At 47.3% G+C, this 13,534-nt stretch overlaps 1 protein-coding gene across 1 annotated transcript in view; it reads left to right on the forward strand.

Annotated features, from left to right (window-relative positions):
* Nucleotides 1-13,065, forward strand: part of LOC137366350 (uncharacterized) — a 218,687-nt gene extending 205,622 nt beyond the window's left edge. The window contains exons 6-7 of the mRNA XM_068028245.1: nucleotides 9,578-10,074; nucleotides 11,963-13,065. Coding sequence (XP_067884346.1) covers nucleotides 9,578-10,074; nucleotides 11,963-12,474 — 1,009 coding nt within the window. The 3' untranslated portion in view covers nucleotides 12,475-13,065. The remainder of the gene's footprint in view (nucleotides 1-9,577; nucleotides 10,075-11,962) is intronic.
* Nucleotides 13,066-13,534: the final 469 nt, after the last annotated feature.

The following is a 13,534-nucleotide window of genomic DNA, read 5'->3' on the forward strand; positions in this document are numbered from 1 at the left end:
GACAGTCTATTGCCAGACAGTCTATTGCCAGATGGTCTATACTCAGACAGTCTATTGCCAGACGGTCTATACTCAGACAGTCTATTGCCAGACAGTCTATTGCCAGATGGTCTATACTCAGACAGTCTATTGCCAGACGGTCTATTGCCAGACGGTCTATACTCAGACAGTCTATTGCCAGACAGTCTATTGCCAGATGGTCTATACTCAGACAGTCTATTGCCAGACAGTCTATTGCCAGATGGTCTATACTCAGACAGTCTATTGCCAGACTGTCTATAGTCAGATGGTCTATACTCAGACAGTCTATAGTCTGACAGTCTATTGCCAGACGGTCTATACTCAGACAGTCTATTGCCAGACAGTCTATTGCCAGATGGTCTATACTCAGACAGTCTATTGCCAGACAGTCTATTGCCAGACGGTCTATACTCAGACAGTCTATTGCCAGACAGTCTATTGCAAGATGGTCTATACTCAGACAGTCTATTGCCAGACAGTCTATTGCCAGACGGTCTAAAGTCAGATGGTCTATACTCAGACAGTCTATTGCCAGACAGTCTATTGCCAGACAGTCTATTGCCAGATGGTCTATTGCCAGACAGTCTATAGTCAGATGGTCTATACTCAGACAGTCTATCACCAGACAGTCTATCGCCAGACAGTCTATAGTCAGATGGTCTATACTCAGACAGTCTATCGCCTGACGGTCTATTGCCAGATAATCTATTGCCAGACGGTCTGTTGCCAGATTGTCTGTAGCCAGATGGTCTATTGCCAGACAGTCTGTTGCCAGATGGTCTATTGCCAGTCTAATGCCAGACAGTCTAATGCCAGACGGTCTATTGCCAGACAGTCGAATGCCAGACGGTCTATTGCCAGACAGTCTAATGCCAGACAGTCTGCTGCCAGATGGTCTGTCGCCAGACAGTCTGTAGCCAGATGGTCTATTGCCAGACGGTCTATTGCCAGATGATCTATTGCCAGACGGTCTATTGCCAGACGGTCTATTGCCAGACAGTCTGTAGCCAGACGGTCTATTGCCAGACCCTTAATAGTCAGTCCCTTCACCTATATTGATTAAATTTTGATGTGCAGGTTGTTTGTTCCACACCCCTTGTGCTTTGCCCTGTGTGACCCTCTACCCTGTAAGCTGCAGTCCTGAGGCTGCCCTGCACTCCTGCCAGGCTTCGCTCAACATTCTGAGGATCTCTACATCATTGCTATCAGCTGGGCCTTGTTCCACTCTTAACTGAGATAATAAAGGTGGCCATCCCAGAGCCCAGCACGGAAGTTTCTAGACATTGGGAGGCAGTGTTTAAACTGAGCGGGGGGCGGGGGTGAGGGGCGGGGGTGAGGGGTGGGAGGTGGGGTGTGGGGGGTGAGGGGTGAGGGGCGGTGGGGAGGGGGGGTGAGGGTTGGGTGAGGGGCGGGGGAGGGGGGTGAGGGGTGGGGTGAGGGGAGGGGAGGGGGAGTGGGGTGAGGGGCAGGGAGGGGGGCTGAGGGTTGGGTGAGGGGCGGGGGTGAGCGGTGGGGGGAGGGGGGCGAGGGGTGGGGTGAGGGAAGGGGGAGGGGGTGAGGGGCAGGGGTGAGCGATGGGGGGGAGGGGGGCTGAGGGGTGGGGTGAGGGGACGTGGAAGGGGGTGAGGGGCGGGGGTGAGCGGTGGGGGGAGGGGGGGAGGGGGGCTGAGGGGTGGGGTGAGGGGACGTGGAAGGGGGTGAGGGGCGGGGGTGAGCGGTGGGGGGAGGGGGGGAGGGGGGCTGAGGGGTGGGGTGAGGGGAGGGGGGTGAGGGGCGGGGGTGAGCGGTGGGGGGAGGGGGGGGTGAGGGGTGGGGTGAGGGGAGGGGAAGGGGGGTAGGCTGTCTGCTGCTTGAGATGAGAATGAAAGAACTTGCATTTATAGAATAACTTTCACAACTTTAGGATGACCCAAACTGCTTTATAGCCAATGAAGTACTTTTGAAGTGTAGTCACTGTTTTAATATAGGAAATGCAGCAGCCAATTTGCGCACAGCACGATCCCACAAACAGCAATGTGATAATGAGCAGATAATCTGTTTTAGTGATGTTGATTGACAGATAAATATTGATCAGGAAATAGAATCATAAAATGAGACAGCGCAGAAAGTGGCCATTCATTCCTTCTTGCCTATACTGGCCCTTTGACAGAGCTATCCATTTAGTCCCACTCCCCTGCTCTATCTCCTTAGCCCTGTAATTTTACCCTTTAATTATTTATGCAATCTATTTTGAAAGTTATGATTGAATCTGCTTCCACCGCCCTTTCAGGCAGCACGTTCCAGATCACAACAACTTGCTGCATAAAAAAAACTTCTCCTCGTCTCCCCCTCTGGTATTTTACTCATCAACTTTACTCTATGCCCCTCTGGTTACTGACCCTCCTGCCACTGGAAACAATTTCTCCTTATTTACTCTATCAAAGCCATTTATCATTTTAAACAGCTTTACTAAACCTCCTGCGCTGTAAAATTCTATGCTTATAAGAAATGTTATTTCATGGTTTGGGAAACACCTTTTTTGTGTAAAAATAGAAACTGTTTCAAACTCTCCGACTGAAATTCCCTGGAGCTCAAACTGAAACAAATGGAAAGAATTGAAAATTGGGTCACGGTGGAAACAAAATACTGAGAAGCAAACAGATAATTGAGGAAGCATTGGAATAGACCCAAACTCCCCCAGGGACTCATTAAATTTCAAACACTTAGCCAATTCAACCTCAGGTGAAAACTCCTGAAGCACAGAAAGAGACCATTCCCCTTCCCTCATTCCCCCCCCCCCCCCCCCCCATGCCCTCTGTCTGGGAGAGCTGTCCCTTCAATCCCTTTCCCCATACCCCCATTGCCCCTGTGCTCTCTCTCTGGGGCTGCTTTCTCTTCAGTCCTATTCCCTGTCCCCCACTGTCCTGTGCACTCTCTCTGTCTGTGATTGGGACCAGCAGAACCAATCCAGGTGTACACAGCAACCTCACTCCGAACCTTCTCAGTATATAATCATCAACTCCCTCTGTACATCACCCCTAGATAATTACCCAAAGATACCTTAGCACTGACACTCAAAGACCATGTGAACCTTTTCGAATTCTGCTCCTATAAACAAAATTGCTTCAACAAACACAGACTTTTTTAAACCCACCTGTTAACCTCCAGCTTCAGGGTGTAACTCTGACCCCATTCCCAAGTACTCGGGGCTGACGGACTATCAGCTCATTGTTTGCACCATCTACCAGATGATAATCAGCATCATTCTGTGTGAGAGGCTAGCAGAGAGGTGATTGGGATGGGGACTGAGATAACGGAGTTGTATAAGGAGTCTTGGACAATGGGGCTGGGGCATTTGGATAGAGTGGGGCCATAGGGAAAGAGAGAGACAGACAGTGAGTGAGAGACTGAGAGAGAGACTGAAAGAGAGGCAGACAGTGTGAGAAAGGCAGACAGTGAATGAGACACAGTGAGAGAGACTGGGAGAGAAGCAGACAGTGAGAGATAGGCAGAGAGAGACAGAGACACATAAAGTGAGAGACATAAAAAGGAAGAGAGAGAGAGATAGAGATATAGAGAGAGAAACAGAGAGATAGAAAGGATGAAAGGGAGGAGGAAACAATGAGAGACAGAGAGAGAGACATAGAGAAAGAGAGAGAAATAGTGCGGACAAGAGGAAGAGAGAGAAACAGAAAGAGAGATAGAGAGACAGAGAGACAGAGACAGATAGAGAGAAAGAAAGGTCGAGAGGGAGAGAGAGAGACTAATGATCAAGACTGCATGAAGAAATTGAGAAGGGTGTAAAAGGAGATGGTGAGTGATTTGGAAAGGTGAGGGAGAGAAACTGGGAATAGAGAGAACGAGAGAAAAACTGGGAAGAGATGAAAGTCTGAAGGGATGGAGTTATGGAAAGTAGGGGAATTGGAGAGGGGAAATGGGGAAGTTAGAGAGAGAGAACACAGAGAAAGGTACAGGAGACATAGTACAGATTAACAAGAGGGTGGGAAACTGAAGTGACAGAGAGAGATGGATTCAGTTAAAAAGCAGCAGGAGAGAGGTTGCAGGGAGGGGACTGATGGACAGACAGCCACTGACAGAACAGCCTATGGTCAGGGGCAGGGAATACAGGAGCACTGGAGAAGAGACTGAAGAAGAGGTGGAGACCGGAATCCCACTGAAGAGATATGTATCTGTATTTGTGTTTGGGTCGGTTACGTCTGGGCATGTGTCTGGATTGGGATAGGTTGTGTCTGGATATATCTCTGAGTCTGAATGGGCTGTGTCTGGGTCTGTGTCTGGGGATGTATCTGGGTCTGGGGATGTGGTTGGGTCTGGATGGGCTGTGTCTGGGTCTGGATCGGCTGTGTCTGTGTCTGGGTATATGTCTGGTTCTGGGTCTGGGATGTGTCTGGGGCTGTCTGGGGATGTGTCGGGGTTGGGATGGATTGTGTCTGGATCTGTGTCTGTATCTTGATGGACTGTTTCTGGGTCTGTGTCTGGGTGCTGTTTCTGTGTCTGGGTGGGCTGTGTCTGGGTCTGAGTCTGTGTTTGGGTGTGTGTCTGGGTCTGGATGCTGTGTCTGTGTCTGAGTCTGTGTCTGGGTGTGTGCCTGTGTCTGTGTCTGGATGTTGTGTCTGGGTCTGGTCTGGATGAGCTGTGTCTGGGTCTGGATGCTGTGTCTGTGTCTGGTCTGAATGGATTGCGTCTGGGTCTGTGTCTGGGTGTGTCTGGGTCTGGATGCTATGTCTGGATCTGGTCTGGATGGATTGTGTCTGGATCTGTGTCTGGGTCTGGATGTTATGTTTGGGTCTGGAGGCTGTGTCTGGGTCTGTGTCGGGGTCTGGATGTTATGTTTGGGTCTGGAGGCTGTGGCTGGGTCTGGATGCTGTGTCTGGGTCTGGTCTGAATGGATTGTGCCTGGGTCTGTGTCTGGGTGTGTCTGGGTTTGGATGCTGTGTCTGGATCTGGTCTGGATGAATTGTGTCTGGGTGTGTGTCTGCATCTGGTCTGGGTGGATTGTGTCTGGGTCTGTGTCAGGGTCTGGATGTTATGTTTGGGTCTGTGCCTGTGTCTGTGTCTGGATGTTATGTTTGTGTCTGTCTCTGTGTCTGGATGTTATGTTTGTGTCTGTGTCTGGATGTCTGTGTCTGGATGTTATGTTTGTGTCTGTGTCTGGATGTTATGTTTGTGTCTGTGTTTGTGTCTGGATGTTATGTCTGTGTCTGTGTCTGTGTCTGGATGTTATGTTTGTGTCTGTGCCTGTGTCTGTGTCTGGATGTTATGTTTGTGTCTGTGCCTGTGTCTGTGTCTGGATGTTATGTCTGTGTCTGTGTCTGGATGTTATGTCTGTGTCTGTGTCTGGATGTTATGTTTGTGTCTGTGTTTGTGTCTGGATGTTATGTCTGTGTCTGTGTCTGGATGTTATGTTTGTGTCTGTGCCTGTGTCTGTGTCTGGATGTTATGTCTGTGTCTGTGTCTGTATGTTATGTCTGTGTCTGTGCCTGTGTCTGTGTCTGGATGTTATGTTTGTGTCTGTGTTTGTGTCTGGATGTTATGTTTGTGTCTGTGCCTGTGTCTGTGTCTGGATGTTATGTTTGTGTCTGTGTTTGTGTCTGGATGTTATGTTTGTGTCTGTGTCTGTGTCTGGATGTTATGTTTGTGTCTGTGTCTGTGTCTGGATGTTATGTTTGTGTCTGTGCCTGTGTCTGTGTCTGGATGTTATGTTTGTGTCTGTGCCTGTGTCTGTGTCTGGATGTTATGTCTGTGCCTGTGTATGTGTCTGGATGTTATGTTTGTGTCTGTGTCTGGATGTTATGTTTGTGTCTGTGCCTGTGTCTGTGTCTGGATGTTATGTCTGTGTCTGTGTCTGTGTCTGGATGTTATGTTTGTGTCTGTGTCTGTGTCTGGATGTTATGTTTGTGTCTGTGCCTGTGTCTGTATCTGGATGTTATGTCTGTGTCTGTGTCTGGATGTTATGTTTGTGTCTGTGTCTGTGTCTGGATGTTATGTCTGTGTCTGTGTCCGGATGTTATGTCTGTGTCTGTGTCTGTGTCTGGATGTTATGTTTGTGTCTGTGTCTGTGTCTGGATGTTATGTTTGTGTCTGTGTCTGGATGTTATGTTTGTGTCTGTGTCTGTGCCTGTGTCTGGATGTTATGTTTGTGTCTGTGTCTGGATGTTATGTTTGTGTCTGTGTCTGTGCCTGTGTCTGGATGTTATGTTTATGTCTGGGTCTGGATGTTATGTTTGTGTCTGTGCCTGTGTCTGGATGTTATGTTTGTGTCTGGGTCTGGATGTTATGTTTGTGTCTGTGTCTGTGTCTGGATGTTATGTTTGTGTCTGGGTCTGGATGTTATGTTTGTGTCTGTGTCTGTGTCTGTGTCTGGATGTTATGTTTGTGTCTGTGTCTGTGTCTGGATGTTATGTTTGTGTCTGGGTCTGGATGTTATGTTTGTGTCTGTGTCTGTGTCTGTGTCTGGATGTTATGTTTGTGTCTGTGTCTGTGTCTGTGTCTGGATGTTATGTTTGTGTCTGTGTCTGTGTCTGGATGTTATGTTTGTGTCTGGGTCTGGATGTTATGTTTGTGTCTGTGTCTGTGTCTGTGTCTGGATGTTATGTCTGTGTCTGTGTCTGTGTCTGGATGTTATGTTTGTGTCTGTGTCTGTGTCTGTGTCTGGATGTTATGTCTGTGTCTGTGTCTGTGTCTGGATGTTATGTTTGTGTCTGGGTCTGGATGTTATGTCTGTGTCTGTGTCTGTGTCTGGATGTTATGTCTGTGTCTGTGTCTGTGTCTGGATGTTATGTCTGTGTCTGTGTCTGTGTCTGGATGTTATGTCTGTGTCTGTGTCTGGATGTCTGTGATATTTGCCTCTGAAGCCGTTCCTATGGGTTGTCTCTTTGCTGTCATTGGGCCGTTTCTCTGCGTCAGTCTCTGGGCTCAGAGCAGGATCAGCTGAAGCTGCAGTTTGTTCATTAGGAGGGCATTTCACTGGAACACCTGTGAGGTATAAAGATCCACTCAGTCCTGTCTCTGTTCAGTTAGTGAGTAACTAGCCTGGTTTTCCTGGGTAAGAACTAATCCGAATTTACTTGAAGAGGATTTTGTTAACCTGGGAAGAGACGAGCTGTGATTTGGAGACACCAGGAGTAAGTACATTGTAACTCAGAATGATGGAATGTAATTGTTGAAATGTTTGTGCGTTTTCTTTCTCCCTTTTATCTATTCACTGAATCTGTATTTGATCTATTTTGAGTCAGGTGCAGAGTTAAGTAAAGAGAATATTTCTCCCACTTACAGTATCTGTTCGAGACCCCTCCCAATCTCTGATTCCACAGTCATCTGTCTATCTTGCGTAAAGATTGAGATCTTGTTTTTTTTTAAATCTGGTTTCTCCAACCCAGCATTAGACAGTTTTCTTTTCCATAATTCCCTAGGATTTGAGACACTGGTGTTAACTCTGACCGACCAATGGAGGCATCATTTAATTAATCTATTTAACATTCTGGTTGCATCTGCCGAGGTCGCGAGTGTTTGAATACAGTTCACTCCTGGATCAAATACTCTGGGTGTAGGGACCATGGCGGTGTCTTATCCTGATCCTGACTATTCCCATTGTGCAGCCAGTGTTGGTGATAGTGTAACTATAGTGGGGGATTGTGAGGAACAGGGTCAGATCATTGTCTTTAACTGCCATCAATCCAGAGGGTCCTTCCCTCCTTCACTACCCTCCTTCCCTTCCATCTCTCCCTCCTTCCCTCCTTCACTACCCTCCTTCCCTTCCATCTCTCCCTCCTTCCCTCCTTCCCTTCCATCTCTCCCTCCTTCCCTCCTTCACTACCCTCCTTCCCTTCCATCTCTCCCTCCTTCCCTCCTTCACTACCCTCCTTCCCTTCCATCTCTCCCTCCTTCCCTCTCCTCGCTTGTGCTGTGCTCCAGTGGGTGTCCTAGAAATGAGTGCTGAATGAACCAAGACTGTGTGTTATGTGAGAATGTGGAGCTGGTGTCCAGGTTTTAGAAGAAGCTCCTTGTATCTGAGGTGATTTATTGGAATATTCCAGGGAGTAGTTTCCCACCCCTTATCCCAGCAGTAAAGGGGGTCCTGGCAAAGCCCAGGAGGAATTTTCGATGCCAACATGGGGATCTGGAGAGGGGAATGATTCCCATCCCTGCTGTAGTGGGCAGCTCCGTGTGGCTGGAGATTCAGCTCCCACCCCAGGCCTGCTCTGATCTCATTTCACATTTGCCTTTCTGTGCTCTACAGCGAATTCATTTACAAATACTTTGAGCCAGAAAGATCCCAGGCTCTTCAATTGATCCTGGTTGGAATTAGTGAGCGAGGGGGGAAATGAGCCCTGGACTCTTTCTTCCCCCCCCCCCCCCCCCAGTGCCATTGGGAAGGGGGTTTCCTGCAGCTTGGAGAATTGGACCGGGTTCTTTGTAGATTTTTGTTTTTGACGAGCGCCATTTGGGATCCTGAGGCTCGGTTCCGGGCCCCACCCTGTACACTCCATGTCACAATCTTTTACACAAGGTTCTGGGGAGTTCGTCCAGGGTTTACGGGGGTAATTTGGGCGTTGGGTATTGATCTGGGGTAATTTTTTTTTGGGGGGGTTGGGGGGGGGGGGGTGGTATTGGCCCAGGGGTTACTGGGTGAGTGAAACATCAAGTGGACTGAGCACAGGAGGGGGATCAGCACTAATGTAGTTGATGACTGATTGATTTAGTGGGTTTGCTATGTCTGAAGCGGGAAGGACATTGTGCAGGTTTACTGTCACACTCGGTATTGGTGAAGAACCAAAGCCAAAGTCTGACTGTACCGGAATGAGAACAGCAAAACTCATTGTAAACCACACTGAATCACTCTGACTCCAGCAGAGTGCTGGTTCGGTGCTGATATTGAGAACAGATCCTCCTCCATTGGGAAGCGGCCTCACTCTCCCCCTCCCCTCACTCTCCCCCTCCCCTCACTCTCCCCCTCCCCTCACTCTCCCCCTCCCCTCACTCTCCCCCTCCCCTCATTCCTGCATTTGACCATCTGCTTTATAACAGTCATGTCCCATCCGCCTTCCCAGTGCTGTGATCCCGGGATTTAACCAGTGATCCCAATGTTTGCCTTGAATCTGGAATAAACTGAAGAACTGTATCCCGGGGAGACGGGAATCCTGTTTGACCCCCCCGGGCCGGTATTTACCCCCGCCCCCATCTCCAGTTGCCCTGAGCTGCTCTAATGTCCTGGTCAGGGTAGGGTTTTGTGGTGGTGGTGGGGGGTGGGGGGGATCCCGACCTTTCCCTCCTCCCAGCGGGGTCTCTATCGCTCCTCCCTGGGGCAATGAGATTCTGGGTCTGACCGATCTCTGTTCATCTGCAAATTCCCTCAGTATCTGCCAGGGAATTTTACATTCCGGGATAGTCTGCTCTCCCTGTCCGGGGCTCTAAACTCCAATAATCCCATTGGAATGTCGTTTACAGGAGATGATTTCTTTCAGCTGAGTTCTGTCCCTGTTGTGAACTTTTCACTCGATCCTATTTGGTGTTTGTAACTGTTCTGCAATAAGTAACTTTCCCCCTTTCCCTCCAGACTGACCATGAGCCAAGTGACAAATGGGAAATATGAAAACTCTTTCCTCGAGGTAGCTGCACCGCACTTTATAAAGAGCTTGTCTTCACTGCTGGTCATGCTCAGACTGGCTGCCAGTGTTGGGAACAGGGATCTACAGGACGGGGATATCAGGAAATTCCGGGAGGAGGTGGAGATCGCGGACAGAGAGGCGCAGGAATCGGCCAAGGCTGCAGGAGAGCTGGGGGATTCCATGGATGGGAGCTGCGAGAAGCTGACTGTCCAGTACGGGCAGGTGGGCAGGAGCAAGAAGGAGCTGAGCAGCAGTCTACAGAATGCCCAAAATAAACTCCGCTCACTGGAGACTGAGAAAGAATTAATCCATGGGAAACTCCAGGCAGCCAAAACCTCCCTGAGACAAGTGGAAGATACACTCAGAGCAGCAAGAGCCAAGGCTGGAGAGAAGCAAACTGGAAGAGATGTTGGGATTGGCCTGAGCTTCCTGCTACCTTGTGTAGGTGAGTTCAGTTCCCTTCCTTTACCTGGAGAAGGTAACCATCAGGCTGATGTGCCAGTTCCTGGGCACATGATGCCTCAAGAAACCAAGAGCCTCTGAATAGAGGAAAATCCCATTCTAACTAACTCCATTCCCTCTTCCCCACATTCCCTGGGGAACTTCACCCCTACTTCAGCAGGAGCCAGTCTGAATCCTGGTTTCCTCCCCTGTCTCTATGCTGAGGTACTGCCAGCTTCGGCTCTGATTGTCTAAGCCTCCCTTGCCCTGGTTTAGTCACATTGAGTGCCATAGATTGAACCTTGAATGCTTCCCTTTTTGGTAAAGGACACACGGTCAAACCTTTCATCCCCCTCCCAGCTGTAAATGGAGTGCTTGGAGTTGATTGACATTTGGTTATTAACCAGAAATTCCTGAAGTAAGATGTGAAGTCTAAGTGCCAGAAATCAGCTCCTCTACCTTGCTGCAGTTTGGGTCCTCTCCAGTGTCTGTGCTGCTAATGGGAGTTACTGGATCCCCCACTTATTTGAACACATGGGATGGGAATTTCTCTTCCCCCATCCAGGAGGGGGAATTGTTCCTTTTCCCCCTCAATGTAGCCAGTGGAAAATGTCCCACCCCCACCAAAAAAAACTACCTGTAAATTGGTGGTGGACTTAGACTGCAGTTATACTGTCATTGATGCCCAAACAAGTTGAGTAGTGAGAGGGAATACATCAAAACTATGGTTAGTCTCAACTCTGGGAGCATTTTAAGTGATTTTGACTTTAGTCCCTTATAAGGACTAAATCAAATCAGGAATACATCCCTATAAATCTCATTTAATCAAGTGCAAACCACCCAAATTTTCAGACTTATTTGGGTCCAAAGAATTGTACTTTCTTTCAAAGAAAACCAACAGAGAATATTACCATCTTTCAGAGCCATAACATAACTAAACTGTAGGCTTAGTCATAAATATCCAAGATATTATAAGGGTCTGGGAAACTCTCTAATACATATCTCTCCACATAGAGACAGAGAGGGGGTTCTTGTAGTTGTACACAGAATACTACATAAGGAGATTTTTTTTTTTGCAAAGAATTGAACATGCAATAAACTTGAGTGGATAAGTATATCACAATATCAAATTACTGAGATGTAACATTCTTAGTTGCTAACATGTAATCCAAATGTTTAACCTTGCTAATGTTACAACAAAATTATTTTAGAATATCCATCACAATTTAGTAAACTTTTTACCTTAAATGCCCCTTAGTTGAAGTGTTTGACGATTCAGTGCTTATCTTTTTTTTCAAAACCTCATTTTTATACTATTTCTAAAGTGCATTTGATGTGGATTTCTTGTATTTAAAATCTATATCTTTACCATTTCCACTTAATATTTTACTGGACATATTTTTTTGAAGTTGAGCTTTTATTTGGGAAAAATGTTTGTTTACTTGACCTTGTTCCTGTAAATCCATTTTCATCTATAATTGCCTTTTCATGGTACCTTAAAGCAACCTCCTGAGCTGATCTGTCTGCATTAACAACCCATGAACTAAGTTTTTATTGCTACCTCTTACTGATATCTCACAGGATACTTCAATGTGTTTATCATCCAATTCCTTGGCAACAGAAATTCTATTATAACAGGGACCTTGAAATATTTAACTCCACCTTCTTAAAGGGGAATTTCAATGAGTTCAGAAAACTGACCATTTTTTTCAATCTTTAATTTTAAAAGGTATAATATGTTAACTATCTAAATGCTACCTAATTAAGCCTATTATACCTACATTCCATCACAACCTGAGCCAAACATTGATGTCCAAGGTCTGTGCCCTGGGGGAGGTTTGGTTGGTTTAGACTCTGAAGCTCATATTCAACTATTCCCCCACCCCTCCCAGGTATCCCCATGGCTGTGGCATTTGAGAAGGAACGGCAGTACCGGAAATCTGAGGTGGATGTAGTCTCTGAAGACCGCTCGTCACTCAAGTCCAGCATCACTGAGGATGAGGAGAAGCTGAATGAGATCAATTGTCAGGTCCCTGAGCTCCACAAGGAGATCAGTGAGCTTAATGAAAGCTTGGAGGAGAACAAGGTAACAGAGCTGACCTTGAAGGAGAGCCGTACTGAGCATGCCAAGCTACAGGGCAGGATGAGGAACTGCTGCCAGTATCTATCCACCTTCCAGGGCAAAGTGAGTGTTCTGAAGGCCCAGAGTCAGCACATGTACAACATGAGCCTACTGCTCCCATTCCTGGAGGAGGCTGGTGTCCATGCTCAGCAAGTTCCAGTCAATGAGCTGTTCTTCAACCACATCCAGGTACACAGGGCAGTTGAGGATCTGAAAATGCTGCTCCCCAAAATAAAGGATCTCTTGCTGTCCCAGGAGAGCACTGACCTCTACATGAAGTAGAGAATTCCTTCCAGAGATCGGGGTAGGGCTCGATTTAATGGGAGATTTCAGTCTGTAGTGTTGCATTAACTTCAAGCTAGTCAATGGGACCAGGGCTGGGAGGACCCCTCTCCTACCAGGGATCAAAGTGACTGTTCTGCAGCCACTCCCTGGTTACTTAGTTTATTCCCTCACTGGGGCAAATCTTGCTGAGTCCGTTTTATAAATAACATTTATTAGTTAATATTCCTCACTGGCATATTCCAATAGCCTGAAGTGGAGCTGCTCAACCTCTATTTAAAGTCCTGTAAAGTCTTTCCCTCATTCTCACTCACTAACCAACATTCCCTGGGTGTGTGCAGGTGTTTGATTGTAACTAGTTACAATCACTTTCAGACAGGAAGACCCCACTGGCTGGCAAGCAGCTCTCTTTCTCCTCTTCTCTTTCCACCCCCCCACCCCCCAACCCCCAGACCAGTTCTAAAGCAACCTCATCACCCAGCCCATGCTCTGGGCTTATCTTGTGCTTTTCTGTAAGGGCAGAAGTCTAAATGTGATGTATCCACTGGTCACTGATCTTTTTATCTCTTGGTATTAAACATTTCAATAAATAAAATACTCTACAAATCCCTCAGTCTCCATTCATTCACTATTAAAATGGTGGGGAGGGTCTGCCTGTTTTAAAGGGGGGGGGGGTTCCTGGAGAGGGACTATTCTCGATTTGTGTAATGAGAAATCTTGGGAGGAAGCCATAATTCATCAGAATAAAAGCACTGCAGATACACTAATTGGCTTTCAACCAGTGAACAGCAAGATCCTATCACTGGCCATGAGATGAAAGTGAGGTTAATGTTGACTGAAAGATAAATGAAGAACTTCCTGGTTTTCACCCCACGAGATCCTTTAATATCTAGCTGAGAATCCTTGGTTTAACACTTTTGTAGGTGAAAACCTCTCCTACAATGATGTTTTCCCCCAGGACTTCCTTCTAGTGGGTCAGGCAACTTGTATACTCGAGCATGTCTTTAACCTACAATTGCAGATGCTACCAACAGGTTAGAAGTGTGTTTTATAACTGGTC

The sequence above is a fragment of the Heterodontus francisci genome, unplaced genomic scaffold, assembly GCF_036365525.1.
Source record: "Heterodontus francisci isolate sHetFra1 unplaced genomic scaffold, sHetFra1.hap1 HAP1_SCAFFOLD_377, whole genome shotgun sequence".
Classification (NCBI taxonomy): Eukaryota; Metazoa; Chordata; class Chondrichthyes; order Heterodontiformes; family Heterodontidae; genus Heterodontus; species Heterodontus francisci.